This window comes from Saccostrea cucullata, unplaced genomic scaffold, assembly GCF_032062105.1.
Source record: "Saccostrea cucullata isolate Sc308-1 unplaced genomic scaffold, CSIRO_AGI_Scuc_v1 ctg527, whole genome shotgun sequence".
Taxonomy (NCBI): Eukaryota; Metazoa; Mollusca; class Bivalvia; order Ostreida; family Ostreidae; genus Saccostrea; species Saccostrea cuccullata.
In genome coordinates, this window is record NW_026930262.1 from 208,930 (window position 1) to 226,344 (window position 17,415).

Sequence of the window (17,415 nt, forward strand, 5' to 3'; positions counted from 1 at the left end):
AAATGTCACTGCTACAATGACATTTCAAAATGTTCAGATACCCCAGTAGTCCATGATAAGCATGGCCAACCAGGGGAGGTGTGTGTATTGTTGATGCACTCAAGTCACAGTCTGCAATAGGTAGTGCTTGTATGTGGTATACCAGTTGCTAATGTCCCTGGTTTTGTCTATGCTGTAGACAAGCCCAGTGGATTAAAGAAAAACTGATTTGAGCCACTCACTCATAAAACTTCAGACTGTGACTTGTACTCAATCTTTGCTGTGATAGAAGCCAAGAAACAAAACCATTTGAAGTATTATTGTCAGCAGTACCCATTTCGAAGATGGTAAGTTTATGTTAATGTCTTAATGTCTTGTATTTTCAGTTGAATATGATGAGCATGGCCCCCAAGAGAGGCATGTGCATTGTTGATGCACTCAAGTCACAGTCTGCAATAGGTAGTGCTTGTATGTGGTATACCAGTTGCTAATGTCCCTGGTTTTGTCTATGCTATAGACAAACCCAGTGGATTAAAGAACTGATTTGAGCCACTCACTCATAAAACTTCAGACTGTGACTTGTACTCAGTCTTGGCTGTGATAGAAGCCAAGAAACAAACAACATGACTAAAGAATACTTGCCAGAAATACCCATTTGGAAGATGGTAAGTTTATTTTATTGTCTTAACGTCTTGTATTTTCAGTTGATTATGATGAGCATGGCCCCCCAAGAGAGGCGTGTGCATTGTTGATGCACTCAAGTCACAGTCTGCAATAGGTAGTGCTTGTATGTGGTATTCCAGTTGCTAATGTCCTTGGTTTTGTCTATGCTATAGACAATCCCAGTAGATTAAAAAGAACTGATTTGAGCCACTCACTCATAAAACTTCAGACTGTGACTTGTACTCAATCTTGGCCGTGATAGAAGACAAGAAACAAAACCGATTGAAGTATTATTGTCAGCAGTACCCATTTGGAAGATGGTAAGTTTATTTTACTGTCTTAATGTCTTGTATTTTCATTGAATATGATGAGCATGGCCCCCCAAGAGAGGTGTGTGCATTGTTGATGCACTCAAGTCACAGTCTGCAATAGGTAGTGCTTGTATGTGGTATACCAGTTGCTAATGTCCCTGGTTTTGTCTATGCTATAGACAAGCCCAGTGGATTTGAAAACTGATTTGAGCCACTCACTCATAAAACTTCAGACTGTGACTTGTACTCAATCTTGGCTGTGATAGAAGCCAAGAAACAACACAAACTGAAGTATACTTGCCAGCAATATACCACTGGAAGATGGTAAGTTTATTTCATTGTCTGCTTATTAGTGATGTGTGTGCATTGTTGATGCACTCAAGTCACAGTCTGCAATAGGTAGTGCTTGTATGTGGTATACCAGTTGCTAATGTCCCTGGTTTTGTCTATGCTATAGACAAATTCAGTGGATTAAAGAACTGATTTGAGCCACTCACTCATAAAACTTCAGACTGTGACTTGTACTCAATCTTGGCTGTGATAGAAGCCAAGAAACAACACCAATTGAAGTATACTTGCCAGCAATACACCACTGGAAGATGGTAAGTTTATTTCATTGTCTGCTTATTAGTGATGTGTGTGCATTGTTGATGCACTCAAGTCACAGTCTGCAATAGGTAGTGCTTGTATGTGGTATACCAGTTGGTAATGTCCCTGGTTTTGTCTATGCTATAGACAAACCCAGTGGATAAAAGAACTGATTTGAGCCAATCGCTCATAAAACTTCAGACTGTGACTTGTACTCAATCTTGGCTGTGATAGAAGCCAAGAAGCAGCACCGATTGAAGTATACTTGCCAGCAGTAAACTTCATCTCCATCCAAGAAGATAACTGCTATGAACAAGCTTTTATCAACAGTATATGTATTTAACTGTGTTCTCAAAAGAAGACGTAGAGGATATATTTAGCATTTTAATTTTGTATATTATTTTTTAGTGTTGGCAACTAGTACCCGGTTAACTGGTTAACCGTCGAACGATGCGAGTATCGGTTAGTAAAACTGCTATTCGGTTACTCGCATGAAAAAAATATACATAGTTAATGCATATAAAATGATTGTTTTATAATTTATAAATGTATATACTTACACATTTTCCTAATTTTAGGTACCGTTAGACTTGATCTAATACATGGTTGTAGTGGATCAAATTGTTTTGATTAGTTTTCACAGTTTATATAATTAATAGCTTTGATTGCTTGGGGGTATACAACTTTTGAAGGCCCGAGTTATGATTACCTCATTTGATAATTTAACGAGATGTCGCCACAGACAAATTAATCTTGGAGTTGTAAGAAAGAACAGTTGAATCAAAATCTAGACAAATTAACTATTAATTACAGAGTATGTAGATAATTATTACTCTTCTTGATAGCGACATATTTCGGGGGCTGAAAAGAAAAGCATAAGGAAAGCAATTGTGAGACGGTGATTGACGATGTTTTAATTTGTCGTCTTCGTGTGTCAAATTCCTTATTTTCTTTAATCTAAAATCAATATTCGTTGACAATATCGCATGCGTGTATTGTAAATATAATGTCCATATACAGTATATTTGTGTATTACTACTACCGATAAGGAAAACATAAGATAAATAAAAGATACTGATACTTTAACGAAAAATCATCCGAGTAACCGGGTACTCGATCGGAAGATGAAGCGAGTAACCGGTTACTAAAAATCGTCCGATTTGCCAACACTATTATTTTTTTTTATTCTTGTCTCCGTTTATGCTTCCGTAAGCAGATATTCGAATTCATATATTTTAGGTTCTGTTCGTCTGGCTCTATGTGTGTATGTTTGTCGGCAAAAACTTTATCCTTGATCATTTCTTTTTGATTGGTTGGAACTCTGGTTTTTTGGAATGTTAACTACATTAAAATTAAGAAATATCTTCTTATAAATCTTCTTCGAAAAATCAAACGGGGACAACGTGGCTCAAGTGAGCATTGTGGCCAACGGGCCTCAATCTCTTTAGAATGGAAATTGACTCTTCTTGAATAATGCTCATCTCTTCTATCTTGTGCATGATTACGCAGCTAAATTGCGGGAAATTATGATAAACAGATATTCAAGTAGATTATTTTTATTAGATATGAAAGTGCACAAGCATCTTAAACTAATGCATAATAATTACAAACTCGAGGTACTGTGAGCAATGAGCTCACTAAATGATACCCCCCGCCTCCCATAATGTCCATGTTTTGCTATATATTAATTGTTTTACGGTAAAGTGTAAGGAGGAATAACTCGTGGTATCTAATGTTATTCAGAAGCCGCCATATCTCACGTCAGAAGTAAGGATATAATGGCAATGTCCATGTTTTGCAATGGGAAACCTAAAATACGTGTCGGATCAAAAAGTAAAATAGAAGGTGCACAATGGCAATATCTAATAAAGATTCTGTGAAAGTTTCATAAAATTTCACTCAGTGGTATAAGAGGAGTTGCGGATAAGAGATGGGTACCCCAAAACGTAACAGACGGACGGACGGACGTACAGACGGACGTACAGCTACACGGACGTACAGACGGACGGACGGACCGATTACAGTATACCCTCCCACTTTTCAAGCGAGGGGTCTAAAAAGCAAGTAATAAATGACTGCAATAGAATATTCATGGTTTTTGCATAGAGTTAGTTTTTCCATTCCAGGGGGAAAGGCTGCAACAATCAACATTTTTGATAAACCAATGAAACACACAATACAGTCACTTGCAAGACACATTTTAGCTTACCTGTGCTGAAAGCTCAAGTGATTGAGCTTTTCAGATCCCCCAAAGTCCATCGTCCGTCCGTCCCTCAGTCTGTCTAGCTTCCGTCCGTCTGTAAACTTTTTCACATTTTCACCTTCTTCTCAAGAACCACTGAGCTAATTTTAACTAAATTTGGTATAAAGCACCGTTGGGCAAAGGGGAGTTTAAATTGTTTAAATGAAGGGCCAATCCCTCTTCTAAGGGGAGATAATCAAGAAAAGATGAAAACAGGATGGGATCATTAAAAAAATCTTCTTCTCAAGAACCACTGGGCCAGGGAAGCTGAATCTTATGTGAAAGCATCCTGGGATAGTGAAGATTCTAAATTATTCAAATCATGACCCCGGGGTAGGGTGGGGCCACAATAGGGAATCCAAGTTTTACATTGAAATAAACAGGAAAAATCCTTAAAAAATCTTCTCAAGAACCATTGGACCAGGAAAGCTGAAACTTTTGTGGAAGCATCTTAATTGGGTCAGTGTAGATTCAAAATTTTCAAATCATGATCCCTGGGGGTAGAGCGAGGCCACAATAGTTATTACAATGGGGAGAATCTGGTGAAGAACAGCATGACCAAAGTGATTCAGGTGAGCGTTGTGACCCATGGGCCTCTTGTTTTCTGTATATTCCCCTGCGATCCCCTATTGTGGCCCCATCCAAACACTGGATGTATAATTTATATGTTTTAAAAATTTTAGAATCTCCGTACACTATCACTTAGAAAGTTTCCTTTAGGATATGAGTGTTCTGGTCAAGTCATCTACCTTATGATATAGCACTTGTTTTCCTTCAGCGGGGGACAAAAATTATCGGAATTAGCTTGCGTTTTCGACTTATCGGGTGGAAACAATTAAAAAAAATATTACTTGCATGACAACGTTTCTGAATATATTTTCATATCAATTTTACATGATAATTTTTCTGTCTTTTCTTTTTTTTCTTTCTATCTTGATGGTTAATTAATTTTAAACAGATTTGGCCTAATCATTTTATTTTGACTGAAAATAATTCGGAAAATGTCGATTTTCCATTACAACTCAACTTTTCTTCGGCACAGTTCACATCCGGTAACAAAACTGAAACGTGTGATAACTGATACTAAAAGAACAGAATGTTTAGAAGAAAATTAAGCGCTCTAGGTTACCAAAACCCAAACGAATTCAATGTAAATGGTACGATATGTATATTTTATTTTTTTGGCTTATTTTTTGTAAAGGTCCTGCCAGTATGTCATTGAAAAAGAAATTTCCCGAAACTTTGCTAGGCTAAGCATTTTGATGCGTAATTATTTAGTTTTGTCGATAAGTAACATGCAAGTTATTGTTTTGTCTGTCTAGATAAAGTATTGTATATTGTAAAGTATATATAAATATTGGCTGAAATTTTAATGAGATTTTCAAATAAATATAAGGTCTTGATGTGTTGACTTGATATGTCATGTTGCTTACTGTTGTTCATATATTGGTTTGGCAGATGAAAATGAATTTCGCAATTTCGTAATATGGTTAGAGGATCAGAAAATCCGTCATTACAAGATAGAAGACCGAATGGGACTCAGGAATATTAAAAGCAGTGACTGGTCTTCATCGTGTGAAACTGTAAGTGGCTTATGTCAGTGCTTCACATTATGACTTTTAGCAGGATTAGTCATTGCTTTTTCCCCAATAGTGTATTTAATTAATTAACATACACATGCCTATTTTCAGTATTTTAAAGACCTAGGATGTCCTTATCAGAAGTCAGAGCGGACCAATATGATTGAATGGATATTAGCATATGCAGTTAGGCTTGAATATGGAGACCATGGTAAAACTGTTTTTTTTATCATTCCATATAGATAGTAAGGATCCAATTTTGGCATTACTATTGAGGGTTCTGATAATGCTACATTTGAATATCACTAAGAATTCATTCCATTTCAGTTATAATAACTATTTCTTTTGACGTTAAAATTGCTTAAATTACTTATCGCTAAAAACAGTTTGGGGGATAACTTGCTAAAATCTTCATGTTGATCTTTCTAAATTTCCACTTATATGGTATGTAGTCCAGTAAATTAAGTAAAAATGATGGCTTAAAAATCACAACAGAAATTATTTTGTAATTAAATTAAATTTAACATAATGACAAGAGTTATGGCCCCTTTCTATAGTAATTTTCAAAGAAAATCTAAGTTGCCCAAAAATAATGCTTTCCCTCATCAAACATTGTTTGCACATTTTGTAGTTACTTGTTATATACAATTTTAAAAATTGATTTACAGATTGTTTGATGTTTAATGATAAATCTACTGGACTACAGTAAAACATGCTTAAAATGAATTTTTTAAAATTTACAAAATATTTTGAAGTTATGGGGATAGAAAATTACTTTGGTGCAAGGGACATTTCATCATTGTTTCCTATAAGTGTGATTTACTGTAAGTTATTGTGTGGTTATCAAAATATTTTTAAACTAAGGAATATCAGAAAGTCTTGTCATCATGATACAAAAATTGTTTCATATGAATCATTTTGACTGAGACTTAGTTTTTGAAGATGGAGGCTGGTAAAAGAAAATAATGTGCTTTTGATGCATTAACTTATTATAACTTTCCAGTCTTATTCAAATTGGTCCATCCATCAGGTCATTCATTATTTGTTCACCGTGGTATATACTTTTCAGTTGATGAATACAAAGCAGCAGATCCTTCCAATATAGCCATGTCCCAAACAGACCGTGTCCCTTCTTCAAATCCTTTAGATAATTTGGATTGTGAGTGGCACTCTATGTTAAGATAAAACACATGTATATATAAATGACAATGGTTTACTCTTTGGAATCTCAGTATAAACTTATAGAGATATTCTGGTGATTTATATTCTTAAGATGTGCCTATTTTGACAGTTAATGATCCCGATTTTAAGGCTGGTATCACATCTCTATCCATGATTTTACAAATACCCCCTCATGCTGACCACTTAGAGCAATTAAAGGTGAGTAAAAGTAGCACATGTTTTGGAGTTTGAAAATGAAGTAACGGTAACTATAGAATTGATTGCAAATTTAATGGCATCATATTAAACATAACACAGGCAATCTGTATGGTTGTGAAAGATCGACTTTCTCAAGAAGCCATCAAAAAATTCTCCACAGAAAAACAGGTCAGTAAATTCCATAATTCCACAGCAAGGATACACATGATGTTTACGCCTTATTCATCATCTCAAGCTTGAGCTCTTTGAAATTTTACATAAACCCATATTTTTAGTTTTCATTTCTCCTTTTCTCCCATTTTCAGGGTGAACAACTTCCACTAGATCAGACAGATTTAGGATTTGACACTGGAGGTATGATCAATTACTCCATTTCAAATACTCAGAGGATATTGTTTTAACATGAAGGTTTTTCCCTCCAATTTTATTATTATACATTTTAAATTCAAGCTAAAAAATCAGGATGTTGATGCATGTATGAAAATCTTGGAAATTCAAGTATTGTGACTTGTATATTAATTGTATTTTTTTTATATAATTTTTTTATAATATTTTGTATATAATATTAATGTACCGGTACATACAGCAAAACTCGCTTATTACGAACACGGATATTGCGAATTTACGGATATAGCGAAGTCATCTTGGATCCCAAGCTATATAAATTTAATGAAATTCTTATACGGTTATAACGAATTACGGATATAGCGAAGTAATTTCATAGGTCCCTGTGACTTCGTTATAACCGAGTTTTGCTGTATACAGAATGTGTAGTACTTGAGTGCTCTATAAATGACCCCAAATGATTATCTTTTTGTATATTTTTCAGATTACATAATAAATGAAGCGGCCAAAATCCTACGACTTATTCACATTAAGAATTTGAGAGACTTACAAACACAGATAAATGCAGCCATTGTTGGGGTGCAGGCCCTTATAGCAAATCCAAAGACAGACAGTAGATTAGGAAAAGTGGGGTATTAAGTTCCAAGTTCTGCAAAGGAATTCTTGAAAGAACCCTTTAATTTGTTATCCAAGTCAACAGAGGATGGGGTTGTGATCTTGTGGAAGACAACATAGTGCTATTACTACTTATCCAGCTGTAGAAACTCGTCGCATTTAGTTCGAAATATTTAACATGTCAGTATTACATTGAAGGGCTTCAGTTTATTTGGAGTACAGGCGTATACACATACCATTGTGATTAACCATTGCTGACTATTATTGTTATCTGACTATCTATATCTCCTAGCATTTGATTTAGGTCATTCGTGGTTGTTCAAAAAAGCAGAGGCTTACAATGATTAAAGTGCTCTTTTTTTGCCAAAGTTTTATTTTTATTCCATTGAAATTTTGAGAATAAGGAGTTAGATTTATAAAATAAAACCCTTGATGCTTTGCTATTAAACAATCAAGCAATGTTTAAAAGAGTTATGCCCCTTGGACTTCCAATTATTTGCAGATTGAGTTCATTTTCAGAGGTTGCACATACTGAAATGAAATTCGCAAGAATATCCGAATACCAATGAAATTTGGTGTACAGATTTATCTTAAGAGTATCTAGGTGATACAATTGAGCAATATTTAAAGAAGTTATGCCCCTTAGATTTCCAAGTACATGTATTTCAATTATTTGCAGTTTCTTTTCATTTTCTGTCAGTCCACCAAGTTACCATTCATTTTCTTTACAGAGGTTACACATACTGAAATGAAATTTGATTTATTGTCAGAATATCTAGGTCAAGTTCTGTTTTGGGTATGATCAATTTTTGAGAGGGTTTGGACGTAGAAAAATTCCAATAAGTTGCAATTTCCATTCATTTTCTTTACATATAAGTCCAGGGGGAGAATAGGGATACAAGTGTTTCACATACATTTCTTGCTTTGTTCTAATTAACTTTGAATAATTATGTCATTGCTTTAAAAAAAATAAGCCCCAGGGAATGATGTTTAAATGTAAACATTCAAGTCTAGCTCTTAGTGTTGCCACATAGGTCTTACTGTCAAAGTAAGCAAATGCCCTTATTATAAAACTGAAGGGCAAGGTAATTAACCAATGGCAAATGACCAGATATCTCTCAAGTAAAAAAATACAAATTCTGATTATTTTCTTTTTATTAGGATCACCTGCAGTTAACATATGACGATTGTTTGATAACAAAACAAATGGGAGACATACAAAAAAAATATTGACAAGAAAAAGTACAAAGTCTGCAGTTTTTGTAAGAAGTCATGTTGTATCTTCTGCAAAAGCAATATGCATATATAAAAAAATGCAAATTAAATTAAATTTGCATATTCCAAATATAAGGTAGTGGTCTATTGTAATCTCATGGTTCTCTCTGATTATATCAAAAGAAGCAAGAAGCACCTATTTAACACATTGAAAAAAGATTAAAATAAACAAGTAATCCTGCATAATTTTTAAGATATATGAACAGTTAAGACAAAGGATCATTCTTGGTATATACTTTGCAAGATAGAATTTTTTTAAATAGTATTTATTAATTCCTGGGGAAAATCCGTAATATTTTTTGAGGAGGTTTTCAATTGAAAATGATTATTAACATGTAGATATATTGTAAAGAATATACCCGATCATAATAAAATAGCACTTCATATACGGTCTATCTACAGCATGTAAATTAATGTGGACAGTACACTGCAACACTTCACAGTAATAAAGAAGTTAGATACTAGTAGGTACATCATTTTATCAAAGGGTCAAATCCATCATGGAGAACTAAAATAATTTCTTAAAATTTTACTTTGCACCATAATGTCTTATCAAAGACAGTTGAACAAGGAAAGGGGGAAAAAAAGATATTGATCATAAATTATGAAGAAAAAAAAAACAAGACAAAAACACACATACATATATTTTAAAGATGCATATTTAAGTGTATAAGTTTAATATTAACAAGGAACTGCATAACACAATAGTTAATTCATTATTTCCTTGTGACATTTTCAATAATGAATAAACATAGTAGTCTCCCTTTATCTCAACCCTGGTAATCTAGATCCTTTTTTTAATTACATAGGTTTTTTTTAATTACATAGGTTTTGTAGATATCAGTAAACAAGAACTTTTACATTTTTTAATCACTTTGCACAATTACTTACAATATATATATTGTACATATGGTTCTATATAATAATCTAGATATATCTCTGTAAAAATTGAAAATAATAATAATAAAAAAAAGAAAACAAAATTTGTGATATAATATATAAACAACACCATGGTATGTATACATAAACTGGTTAAAATATGAGAAAGACAAAGTCAACACTACAGAGACCGCCGCCCACTAATTAACATATATGGTAATGTGATACATCATGAATATTCACGATATTATGTTGTCATGACAACAATTAGGGAATTCTTTCAAAATAACAAATCTGCTGTAGTACCGGTCATTAATGCCCAATGGACATGCATCTAATAATGAAATTAACAATAAAAGTCCATTCAAGGTAATAAAAATTATTTTCCAAGTAATGCTGTATTATAGAACATACAAAATATCCACAGTAGATTTTGACGATTGGAATGGCTATTTCCAAGAACACGTCCAGCTTGTTGGGCAAGGATTGGAGCACTATAAACAGAGCCTACAAACCATGGCTCACAAGAATATGATACATACATGTATAGCATACGCCACAATTTTTTGTTTACAAAAGTTGCTTTTCTGTAGGTTTTGTGCATACAAGTGGCAACATGTTTAGAAGAACACCTTAACAATTTTTTGAAAATTCTCATGTTTAGACATAGAACAATCTGAGCATGAAAATTTCATGGTACAGACTGACAAGAATTAGACCGTGACATCCTGGAATAGACATTGTGAGAGAATTATCCAAAACTCTATACTAACCACTTAGTCAACATAATTACATAATACAGTAATGACTGATTCAGAAATTACATTTGGAATGATTGTGTTCAGTGTACCTATGACGAATAATAAGCTACTTTTAAATGAATTACATTCATTATTAAATATTTTGACCTGCAAAATGTACAAACACATAGAAATCAACATCAATTACCAGACCTTATGTTTTCATCTCAATATGTACACAAACCAGATATTGTAATAAAAATTTGCCAAAAACAAAAAAAAATTCATACAAACAGTATTATGCTTATACTCTGTCAATGTCATAAATTCATTTTAAACGAGGCAGTGATAATAATAAAATTTGAAAAGTTCATCACCATTAGTATGCCGTCATTAAATTAATTTCTTTTCTCAACTTACAAGTCTCTTATCATTCTTATAGTCCAAAAAGAATATTATCAATTAAAGGACAGAAATAAAGAATTGAAAAAAAGATTGTCATTAAGTTAAAATTGTCATTAATTAAATATATGTATATATGTATATTAATAGTCAGAACCTTTCTAGCTGTAACCTGTTAAACCCTGGCTTCTACCTCTATAATAAATACCTTAGCATCACAGTCTTATCTTCTTCAATCTACACAATGTAAGTTAAATATAATGATTTACATGTATAACATACTGTTCAACAAAAGATGGTTGTAAACGAGAAATGCCATGCTACATATATTTTGGTTCCTGAATCTATCACATGATCAATCACATGATCTAAATAGTACTAAAGTGGTGTATTTTGTTCCCCATTCAGCTCCTCATGAGAATCGCATAGTCCTACATCACGGAATTGATCTGTCAGTTTCCGACATTTCTCTTCAAATGACGATTTATATTCCTTGGGCACCTACAACAAAATATACAAACATGTAAGTATGAATTTTGTTGTCAACTTAACCGTTTCTCCCATCATGGAAATCGTACAGAGTAAACATTTTTTTCTCCATTAACTTTCATTTTTTAAGTTTCTCCTTAAAAAAACATTATTTCTGTACCAAATACAATTTACTATTTAAAAAAAATTCATCCAATTACAGAAAAGCAATGTAAGTCAGCTCACTACATATATATTGTATGCATGAACTGAAATCAAAGAGTGTGCCTCCTTTCTGATAGCAATATTGATATAGACATGCAGACAGACAGATAAAAAGAGTGAAGGATAAGCTAAATACCATTTCTCTTTCTCGTTCAAACTCCTGCTGAATCGCCCCTAGTTCCTGTTTCAGCTCTTCTCTCTTTTTGTCCAGTAGGTCTTTATGCTATAAAATCAAATGTTTTCCATTACTATACATTCTAGTAAGAATATCCATCAAGCGAGAGTAAAACTCTGTATATTTTTTTCTTTAATGAAATAGTCTCATGTACATGTAATTAAATGAAATTTAAAGTTCTTGTAAATAAAAAGGGATTTACATTAATAATATAGAACCAGAGAACTGAAACACTGTGCTAAAAGTATACTAAAAAGGACTGTTGAAAAACAAATATTTTGTTCCACTCTGTTTTTGTATCTTTTGTATCTTATGATAATTTTTATGCAAACCTTAGCTCTTTCTTGCACCACTTCATCTATATGTTTATTTTGTGCTTCTCTCTTTATCCTACAATAAATAAAGTTTTGAAATGTTATATGTAATGAAATCATAAAAACACTGTTTCATTCATAATAATAATAATTTAATAGCAGAGGAGATTCAAAACTTGTAGCTGCTGTAATTACTTCTACTACTCTGATTTGATAAAAAGATCAATTTTTATTAAAATCCTGACAATTTGTTATCCCTTTATTTATCTAGTATGTTTATTATCATATTTCTTTTACTGCCTAGAACTTCCACAGACTATATAGAACAGATTTGTATAAAACTTATAATCTTGTTAGCTTCAATACATCATAATTCTTCTAATTTCAGTTTATACTGTGAATTGACAAGTAGATGTTATGAATATATCATCTACAGTCAAACCTCATTATCTAAAACTCGATATGACTGGGAAAAAACTTAAAGATATGAGTAGTCAGGAACTCAGGTTAAAAATTTTTAAGAATGAGTGGTTGGGACTTCCAAATACATTTTACACATTATCTACGACATTTGAGATATTAGAGTTGAGATATTGAAGTTCAACTGTACCCGTTAAAGCCTTATGCCAATACCAATCTCTTGGGATGAAAAAAGGGCCAAAGTCAAACAGCAGTGTGTAATATATTTACCTTGCCAGTTCATTTTTGTCCTTGTACATTTTACTAAGGGCCTTCATTTCCTTCTTGCTGTGTTCCTCCATTTTCCTCCTGTGTTCCTCCACCTCCATCTCGTACACTGCCGTCAGTCTCTTCTCGTGCTCCCGATGATTCAAGTCCATGATCACCTTCAGAGCATCGTAAACCGCGTCGTGATGTTTTAACATGACGTCCATTTCTGCCTGGAAATGATCTTTGCACATGGCCACGAACACTTCTGCCTGTGTTTTGCGTAGTTCTTTATGCTGTTGAAAAAACATAAACAAATTAAAAATATTGTGTGTAACCTTGCCTTTCTGTAGAGTGGGTCAAAAACTACATCTTTTTAATTTTTTTTTTCATTTCAAATTCATTTTTAAGCATCAATTTCACAACTTATAAACATTTAGTTGGTCACAATTGTTTGATACATAGAATTTCAATGAATATCAAATCAGTAGAAATGTTTCATTAAAAAAAATAATTCTTATTTTTTCATAAATCAAATAGCTTAATATATGGTAGGGTACTTGACAGATTCATAGCAATCAAATTCACCACAAGACAAGAGAGAATGCATATCAAATCATCCAAAGACTCCTATCTATTGCAAGGGGGTTAAAACTGAACTACTTATATCAAATTATCAGGAAATTCTGTCATATAAGGAAATTCAAGAATTAGTAATGCTCAAAAGAGTACTAGTAAGCTGAAAAATTTACAAATTCATCTTATTCTGTTCTATAATCTACATAATCTAATGATTAAGCAGACTGACCTATTTTGTTCTCTTGAGATGAAACTAAGATTAATTCATCAATACTACTAAATATATTTAGAGAAAACTGCTAATAAAATTCTAAATGAGAACTTTTTACTTAAATGTCTGAAAGATAGGCCTTAAAAGGCATATGAATTCTTACTAATAATGATTTGTTTTTCAGTTTACATGGACATTACAAAAGCCCACACATAACAGTAGCATATTGTTACAGGTCCTGATTATATCACATCACAGACTCTACAGATAGAAGACTACCGAGTATACAGTTGTTATATATACAGATATCTCACATTAGTAAAAGACGCTTGTACAGAAATAAATAACAGATGTATAATGAATCACTCCAGTTGACTTTGACCTTCACACAAGGCTTATTTTGGTTCTCTTCACAAGGACTGTATATTCAATCAAATTTATTACAAATTCATTTAAACTCACCCTCCCTTCCCCTGTTGTAGATTTTGGATCGGAAACCCTTGAGTAGCATTGATGCCCTTTCCCTACCTCAATACATATCTCAGATACATTTGTATTTCCATTACTGGCATCAATATTATTTTCTATAACTACATGTTTTTTCACTGTGTGTGAAATCAATGTGGTGTTTTGTTGAAGTGGATGGATAACATTTCCCTTTGCATTTTAAAAGTACTTAATTCTCAGTGAAATACATGTGAATAGATTAAACAGCAGGCATGAATGCCTAGAGTCACTCCCTCCCTTTATTGTGCCCTCTATTTTCCTTTACATAATTTCAAAAATTAAGATTTACTGGGGAAAAAAATGAAATAAATGTATAATCAACTAAAATTCATTTTGCATACATAAGATCTAAACAAGGGGTGTAAGGAGATAAAAATAATAAACATCCAAAGTTGTATACTGTAGACGTACTTTTTTCCACGGGGTTATAATTCCGCGGAATCTTAATTTCCGTTTAATCCGCGAGTTGAAAATTACGCGGATTTCTCAGACTGTCACTACATGCCTTGCATTAAGATCAAGTATGCTTAGACAAATTTCCGTGGAAAATTTGTGACAGCGTACATAGCGTAAATTAATACCACACGGAAAAAAGTACTTCTACAGTATTTAAAATTGATTTAATAAATGTCCTAACGACATGTAAACAAATTGTTTGAGTCGGAACAAACGTCTTATACTGGGTAATTGTGTACTGAGCAATGGCCAATGGAAATGAGTTTTAAGTAATGAAGTGTTCGAATGAGTTAAAGAGATTTCTAGTATTGATTCTCTAGTGCATGCTCTACCCGAGCAAGTCAAAGTTTTGTACATTATAATAAATGGCAATTTCATATATTAGGTTTGTGAGAATAAGTCCGCCATTCATTTTGTTACCTCGCAATATTGCTGCAGACTTACAGGTTTCCATAGTTTTTTCAACATAAATCAGTGTTGTTTTTTATCTATGGTTTTTCCTGTGCGGCAAGGGAAGCATAGTTCAATAGTTGTGTTCGTTTTAATTTTGTATAAATTGATAGATGTTTTAAACTTCTTTGTTCATATTGTGTGGAAACAATAAAGCCTAGCCTCATCTCACAGTGCACTTAAATGCATACAAATGTATTGCTGTTTATGTCAGTGAATAGAAGTGTGGACATGCATATACGGTAAATGTATAATTTTACTTAATACGGTAATATCAACATTCCCAATACCAAAATATATTGTATTGATAATCTTATCATTCATGCAATTCAATATTTGAGATATGTATACTGTTCAAATTGAAAAGTCATGCTATTGGGGGAAATGAAGAGAATCAAAATAAGGAAAAAACAGACCTCTGGGTGTAGAATAATGGACAGTGGTTACACAGCATGGTGTTTCTAGCCACCAGCTTGATTCAAAAGCTTCAAGCCGGCACACACAAAAAATAGGACTAAAAACTATCTCTATCGCCCAAAGAGCTTCAATTCATGATTATGCTTTTCAAATGACTCCAAAGATTGCGCTAAATTTTTAATGAGTGTTATGTCAGTCACCAGTAATTTTTCATATATTTGTCCTTATTTTTCATATGTACCAGCTCAAGTGGCAAACACAGTTAAAAGAAGGCATTTAAAAATATCAGTTTGGTTTTACCTTTCCTTTCCACTAAAATACAAGATACAACAAATAATTAGACATTACATTATGACTGCACTGAAGCCTTCTGTACCAGATGATCCATTCTCTGCTGGCTTCTCGGAGACTGAAATTGTATTAATCACTACCTAGAATCTAGAGGGACTCCACAAACCTATTCAGGAAACCATAGAGGAACTTATCCACAAAATCATGGCCAGTACTAAAAATTTAATGCAAGATGCCAAATACCTAACAGTGATTTAGTTTATTTCTAAAAAGTAAATATAATTAACATACATGTATGTAAATTTTATATACATGGTAATATCTTTCAAATTCATGTTCAAGATTTTTGCCACAATTTATCTTGTGGAAAAATTCTTTTATAGCATTCTGATACAGGTTGTCTAGGGAACATTTAAATACAATCACATGACAGTATGCAAATTAATCATGTGACTGTAGCAACACTGGGTCAACAACGAGTACCACTCATGCAGAGCGACATTAGGTGGTACCTTCTCATCGTGCTCTCGGGTGAGCTTCTGGTACTCTTGTCTGTTTGCCTGCTCCACTTCCTCGACATTGCCTGCTTTTATAGCTTTCTTTAACGATTTAGCGTGAAGTTTTTCCATGGCGGTCTTAGCTTTCACCTGAGATATCATGAGTCTCTCTTCTTGTAGCTCATGTACCTCACGCATTGTTTCCCTGGCCTAGAAAAACGAGTCAAGAAAACATGGCACACATGAAATGCAAGTGATAACATGAAAAAGGTAATGCGGGGTTGTCTCTAAGAACTGAAATACTGTAAAGTCACATATTTTCGTGGGGTCAAATTTTCATTGTTTGGGTAAGAACTCTTGGTTCGTGGGGATTTGAATTTGTGGATGAAGAATTGTTGAGTAGTTAAGTATGCAACATTTTACATTTCGTGCTGGACATGAATTCGTGGATCTCTTCATACCTCGAAAAACAACAAAAATTAAACCCCACGAAAATTTGTGATTTCACAGTACATGTATCAGGGGACAATTCAAAAGTAGAAGGGAGTCTCTGTTGTTCCTTCCCTAATAGGGGGGTTTACCAGAATAGCCTGATGAAAATGTCATTATAGGTAGAGAAATTCCCCAGCCCCTTGGTCTAAAGGACAACCTTAGTTATCAATGAATGGTTTTTCTGGGTCAGAATGAAAATGTTGAGATAAAAACTCTCAAAATTTGTCAACTGCTTCATTACTTGAGCTGAAAAAGGTAAATAATGATCATTAGCACTTTAACATATCAATAATCCACTGATTCATCAAGAACTTGTCTTAAAAAATATTGATCATCATTTTTTAATTTTCATTTTTTTTGTATCTTTTTGGACAAAACCAATCTAGAAAACTTTATTTCTGCACAGTGGTATGCCAACAATAATCACAAATTTTCATAAATTTTTTATATGCTTTATGTTAAAAGTATGGAACTTCAGAGAAAAATTCATCTTAATCGAGTCATAGTAATGACTGCTCATCGTACCTTTTCATGCTTTTTACTGAGTGACTCCAGTTCTTTATCCCTTTTACAGATGACCTTGAAGAATGCCTTTTGATTTTTGAGATCTTTCAAAGGTGTTGGAACCAGTAAAGCTTGATCTGCAATGAAAATAAACACAAATGAAA

At 33.2% G+C, this 17,415-nt stretch overlaps 2 protein-coding genes across 10 annotated transcripts in view; one reads left to right on the plus strand and one right to left on the minus strand.

The window, feature by feature from the left end:
• Positions 1–1,411: 1,411 nt before the first annotated feature.
• LOC134283453 (RNA transcription, translation and transport factor protein-like) lies at positions 1,412–8,071 on the plus strand. 3 transcript variants are annotated; one of them, XM_062765901.1, is made up of 8 exons: positions 1,412–1,555; positions 5,242–5,366; positions 5,475–5,574; positions 6,433–6,522; positions 6,655–6,743; positions 6,843–6,911; positions 7,049–7,097; positions 7,573–8,071. In XM_062765901.1, the coding sequence occupies exons 2-8, from the start codon at positions 5,316–5,318 to the stop codon at positions 7,725–7,727; spliced, it is 603 nt and encodes a 200-aa protein (XP_062621885.1). In that variant the 5' UTR covers positions 1,412–1,555; positions 5,242–5,315; the 3' UTR covers positions 7,728–8,071. The 3 variants fall into 3 exon arrangements, with proteins under 3 accessions (XP_062621885.1, XP_062621883.1, XP_062621884.1); XM_062765899.1 differs by lacking the exon at positions 1,412–1,555 and adding an exon at positions 4,768–4,949; XM_062765900.1 differs by lacking the exon at positions 1,412–1,555 and adding an exon at positions 4,773–4,940.
• Positions 8,072–11,036: 2,965 nt separating this feature from the next.
• Positions 11,037–17,415, minus strand: part of LOC134283455 (1-phosphatidylinositol 4,5-bisphosphate phosphodiesterase classes I and II-like) — a 39,458-nt gene continuing 33,079 nt past the window's right edge. For 4 of the 7 annotated variants that reach the window (XM_062765905.1, XM_062765904.1, XM_062765907.1 and 1 more), the window contains 6 exons: positions 17,273–17,388; positions 16,259–16,465; positions 12,872–13,143; positions 12,200–12,257; positions 11,829–11,915; positions 11,037–11,500 (listed from right to left, as the gene is read on the minus strand). In XM_062765905.1, coding sequence (XP_062621889.1) covers positions 11,378–11,500; positions 11,829–11,915; positions 12,200–12,257; positions 12,872–13,143; positions 16,259–16,465; positions 17,273–17,388 — 863 coding nt within the window. In that variant the 3' untranslated portion in view covers positions 11,037–11,377. Of the gene's footprint in view, positions 11,501–11,828; positions 11,916–12,199; positions 12,258–12,871; positions 13,144–15,767; positions 15,780–16,258; positions 16,466–17,260; positions 17,389–17,415 lie in introns of those variants that run through there. The other 3 variants (XM_062765908.1, XM_062765903.1, XM_062765909.1) reach the window with 3 other exon arrangements.

Bases quoted from the DNA above. Each gene is read 5' to 3' on its own strand.
- LOC134283453 (XM_062765899.1), top strand. From the start codon at position 4,880: ATGTTTAGAAGAAAATTAAGCGCTCTAGGTTACCAAAACCCAAACGAA. The intron at 6,744-6,842 runs GTGAGTAAAAGT...AACATAACACAG, and splicing joins ACCACTTAGAGCAATTAAAG to GCAATCTGTATGGTTGTGAA. The intron at 7,098-7,572 runs GTATGATCAATT...TATATTTTTCAG, and splicing joins TTTAGGATTTGACACTGGAG to ATTACATAATAAATGAAGCG.